Here is a 4,822-nt window from a genome sequence, read left to right as displayed (position 1 = left end):
TTTTGTTTATGTTATTATTGTAAGTATAATTAAGGGTATAATAGGTAATTAGGTGTACATAGATCAAAAAGTGGAGTGTGAGGATCCTCCCTGTTGGAACATCCATTTATAATTTAATAGTTTATAATGAGAGACATTGCATTTAATGCATACAGCACCAGTGGTCTAGTTGTAGAATAGTACCCTGCCACGGTACAGACCTGGGTTCGATTCCCGGCTGGTGCAATAATTTTTATTTTCTTTGTAAAATACGCTACAGAAATCACTATTATATGAAGAATCTTTTTCTATTATGGCTTTATTAATCGTTGTTTCCTGAAAGAAACCAAAATGGAGAAGCTATAAAACAAGTTTCAAAGAACAGATTGTACAAAATCCAGTAAAAACCATTACATCTTCTCTACTACATATAAAATAAATAATTGGAAGTATAAAATACAATGAACATTAAAAGATGACAATGACAGAAAAACCGTTCCGAAACAATTGAGGTTCCCATATATCCTCAAACGGAAGACATAACACGAATCTCTATTTCAACACGATATTTTTTACACAAACGGACACGAAGAAGTGCACATTCTATATGCAAGTTTCAACATTCAACGTTAGGTTTTGGGTTCATGGAAAACCCAAATTACTTAGTAAGATAATATATGACTAGAAAGACCACCACAAAAGAAGCCACAAGTGTAAACATCCTCCTGCTTGATTTAGTCTCGAATACCTGAAGAGGTTGGAAAGTCAATCGTACTCAGTAACTGAAACTACAGGTTTATCTAAATGGGAAGAAAAAAAAAAAAAACAGAATAGAGGTGCAAATATAGACATATTCATCACTCATGAGTTTGGTGGTCAATTCAGGTTAGGCCTTATCTTTAAGGGATCAAACAGAAAATGGCTGTCAGAGCGAATACAGGTCAAAACTTTAAAAATCTACCGAAGGTGTTCTTTCTGTTTAAATTGTGTACCATTATGCAATCTTATCCTCCAGATTTGGAGTATTACATTTCTAACTTTACATGTTTATTTTTAATATTTATGCATCAAAATTATATGTGGCTCTCTCTCTTGTTCCTTGAGATCTTAGATTAGGGTTTACATATTTCGTAGAACTCATTCATCCTTTTATGAATGAACTTTCATGTGGAGTGATCTTTTGAGTCTGTGTGAGGATTTGGTCATTTATTTAGGGGTGTATAACCCAGTTTTAATGTATCGATTATTATTAAGTTTCTTTCTTGACTCATCTGAGTGAGACATGATCCGCACGACAATACAAAATACGTAGATTGACTTTGACCCAACCCATGTGACACACAAATTTACTTGGCAGCAAAAATATAGAAGTGACTTATGAATGAGTAAATTATGACAGCAGGATGATGGAGTAGGTATGTATACCGTTTTGAATTTATCCATAGTTCCCGAGAGGATACCTCTTGAAGAATCCATGTCATTCCCCTAAATGAACAAAACAAAGATAACTATTAAAAACCATCAAATTAAGATACTTTTAATTTGCAAGCATTACAAAACACATACCATTCTATCCAACATACGGTTATGACCCTCTACTTCTTCATGTATATCACCCGTCAACTGTTAAAAAGATCAAGATTAGTTTCACTTGTTATAAAGTCTTGAGTTCATGAACTCGAAATGAATACAGAGAGTTGTTTCAGCTAAAACAAATGTAAAACATGCATATGATATTTATTTGTAAGCTGTGCTAGAATTCGAGAATTTTACAACATTAAGCCGAACAAATTTTTCAGAATGACCAAAACATGATCAACATTAGAAGATAAGTATATGACGATTGAATTATAAGTCACCACATAATAAGCATACAATCATAAAATGTGAAGTTTAAAGAACCACAATACTACTCTATACAAAATATGCAAAACACTCATAGTTTCTATATGTATACGTGTTTAGGTATAGGTATTTATTCATGCTTATTTGTGTGTGGGAGCATATACACATACATGCTTATGTGACGGTGTGTGTGTAGGTGGGTGGGTGAGTGTAGGTGGGCGTGTGGTTGTGTGTGTGTGTGTGTGTGTGGGTGGTGTGTGACTGTGTTTTTTGTTTGTTTGTATGCCTACTTGAAACTACATTTTACTGCGCATTATATCATTCATGCTGTCTGTCATACTGTTGTGCATTTCTCCTATATATGTTTGATTTTATGGCTACTTTGTATGGTTGCATCTTCCTAGGCGGACACAACTCTTACAGGTACGTATGCCCACACTATCTCATTTTGATGAGCATTCCTGGCCGGAGGTCCTTTAGGAAGCAATCTCTTGGCTCTCGAGTAGAGGGAGGGACGATCTTATCTAGTCGCGGGTTCTATACCCGCGGGTGGAGTAGTGACTTCCTTCTAATCTAGGGTTCGAGGAATGATTGTCTACACTCCACCTCCCCCATAACCTACATCTGTGGGATTGGGTATTGTTGTTGTTGTTGTTGATGATTTCTTCAAGACCTGTATGTGATAATGAGAATAGGATTACCCTTTTCAACATAAGAACTCTATCTTGAAGCCCATCCATTGCTCTCTCATTCTCATGTTCGTCGATTTCATGTGCGGAGTAAGAAGACGTGGCCCTAATACCACCATCTTCAATGTCGTCAAATAGAGCAGACCTGCTTCCACGAACGTCCCTGCATTAAAAAAAACGTCAGTAAACGTCCTGTAAGATTAGAATTAAACTAAATTATGTATCGTGAAAAACATCATAAAGAGTAGAGACATGACTTAATCAAACAAACGAAAATGTAATGCCCTATATTTGGTACATTGTCAATCCACAGCTAAAACTGATTTCAAACCGATAATTGTACTTATCTATATATCTACTCGTAAGATTCATACAACTCCAATTGCTCATTCAAAAAATCACATTCACACTAATACAAGTTCATACCAAACTATGCTGATACTATCCCCAATAAACAACACGAATGCAACAATATAAGGGAGCCGAAGAGAACCTAAATCGTCGTTTTCTAATTCAATTTCAGTAACTCGAGCACTCCAACACCTAATAATTACATAACTCACTGTATACATCATTTTACAATCAGTCTGAATACAAATCTATACCATTCTTAAAGCTCACTAGCAATAAAATCACATAATTAGATCCAAAAACACAATTCTAACAACTTCATACCAGATATTAAGTGATCTAAGCCACAAATCAAACAATCGTATATAAACACGTATATACGTATCATGAAACAACGAATTGCGATATAGATTACAAACAAAGCAACAAACCTTCGTGTATTCATTGCTAATCGATTGATGCAACCTTCTGCGCTTTGCGAATCTGCAGCATGAAATTTACGCAATCAATTGGTGCCCTAGCAATCTCAACTACGTTCGTTAAGGTTTACACATAGAAAATAAGAATTGAATTTCAAAATTATCATCATTAATCGAAGAAAACTTGGTAATACAGATCAGCAACATAGATCTGGCTGGTAATATAATTTATGTCAAAATTTAAATTAAAAATTATAAATGAAATATAAAAGAGTGATCGGTTGCTTACCAGTTGGGGAATACCGGTAGAACCACCGTCCGCCTTGAAAAACAATATAAATACTCTAGTTGGAAAAAAAAAATTTTAAATATTCTCTATTACTCGGTATCATTCTTTGGGGCGTTTAACATTTAGTTGTAACTCAAGTAGTGTCATGCCTCTCTTAGTGAGAGGTTAGGAGTTCGATTTTGCTGGGATGCAACTCAATATTATCCCTGACCTGAAGTATCCACCAATGTTGCCTTTCGCTTAATGTGGGGCAGCGGGGAGGGAGTTTTAACGGTCATGCCCTCAGATTGATCCGGGTTTCCTTCAGGGCAGTAGTTGGGGGCGGATTATGCAAGTATGAAAGATAAACGCGTGGGTGGTTAAGTCCCCCTGAATGATCCCAAACTGATTTCTAAAAAAAAACAAGTAAAGTTTTAATTAAATAAATGAGGATTTACAGTAAGCCCTATATGATCTATACATAACTTTGATAGTAACGTGAAGTAATCTAAACTGTTAGATCCAAGTGCGTGGGAGACATATACACAAAGGGACTTGAAGACAAGCTGGGAGGAGGCAAACCAACTGATCAAACATAAATCTGCTCAAATAGCAAAGTTGATGTTGAGTGCATGAGGGAGTGTTTAAGAACGTTTATAGCTTTGATCTCCGGTCCGGTTTACAGTTGATAACCCTTATTGAGATGATGATCTACGAAAGGGTGATCAAAGCTACGTCCACCACTAAAGGTGGTTGCATAGGGTTTATGTTCATGGAACATACCTGTTACCGTAAGAGTGTTTTCTGGATGCAATCGCAAGTTCGAGTAATACAAAAAATATTGTGTCTAATGAAGGAGGTTAGGGTTGCATTTATAATAATACCTTAACCCTAAATTACCTCATAATTAGGTTCTAGATCCTACCGGATAACAACCATAAAATAACGGGTTTATAGTTGGTAAAGGATCACGCTTAATTATGGATAAAATCATATTCGATCGCTTTCGTGTGCTCTAAGCAAAACCCGAGTGCACACCTCCTAATCAAATACTCTGGCAATATTCTGGACGTGCGCGCTGCACGTGATACACACGAGCGCCATGCGCGTAGGTACGTGTATCATTAAGTCCCCCCAGTTTAAGATGATGTGTGATCACCATGGCGCATCATGTTAAACTACTACTTAGGAGTACTTAAAATAAAAAATAGCATATGTTTAATCTTCGTATTTGATTAAAATAATGTTCTCAAGTAACCAAATCGTTTGGC

At 36.0% G+C, this 4,822-nt stretch overlaps 1 protein-coding gene across 1 annotated transcript; it reads right to left on the bottom strand.

Moving 5' to 3' along the window:
* Nucleotides 1-380: 380 nt before the first annotated feature.
* On the bottom strand, nt 381-3,627 carry LOC139843278 (bet1-like SNARE 1-1). Its single transcript, XM_071833351.1, has 6 exons — nt 3,573-3,627; nt 3,296-3,347; nt 2,526-2,676; nt 1,546-1,602; nt 1,405-1,464; nt 381-727 (listed from the first exon to the last, which is right to left on the bottom strand). Exons 2-6 carry the CDS (start codon nt 3,307-3,309, stop codon nt 638-640), a joined length of 372 nt encoding a protein of 123 aa, XP_071689452.1. The 5' UTR covers nt 3,310-3,347; nt 3,573-3,627; the 3' UTR covers nt 381-637.
* Between the last annotated feature and the right edge of the window lie 1,195 nt (nt 3,628-4,822).

The sequence above is a fragment of the Rutidosis leptorrhynchoides genome, chromosome 4 (genome assembly GCF_046630445.1).
Source record: "Rutidosis leptorrhynchoides isolate AG116_Rl617_1_P2 chromosome 4, CSIRO_AGI_Rlap_v1, whole genome shotgun sequence".
NCBI classification, from domain to species: domain Eukaryota; kingdom Viridiplantae; phylum Streptophyta; class Magnoliopsida; order Asterales; family Asteraceae; genus Rutidosis; species Rutidosis leptorrhynchoides.
The sequence above is the reverse complement of the archived record's forward strand: the minus strand, read 5'-3'. Positions and strand labels throughout refer to the sequence as shown.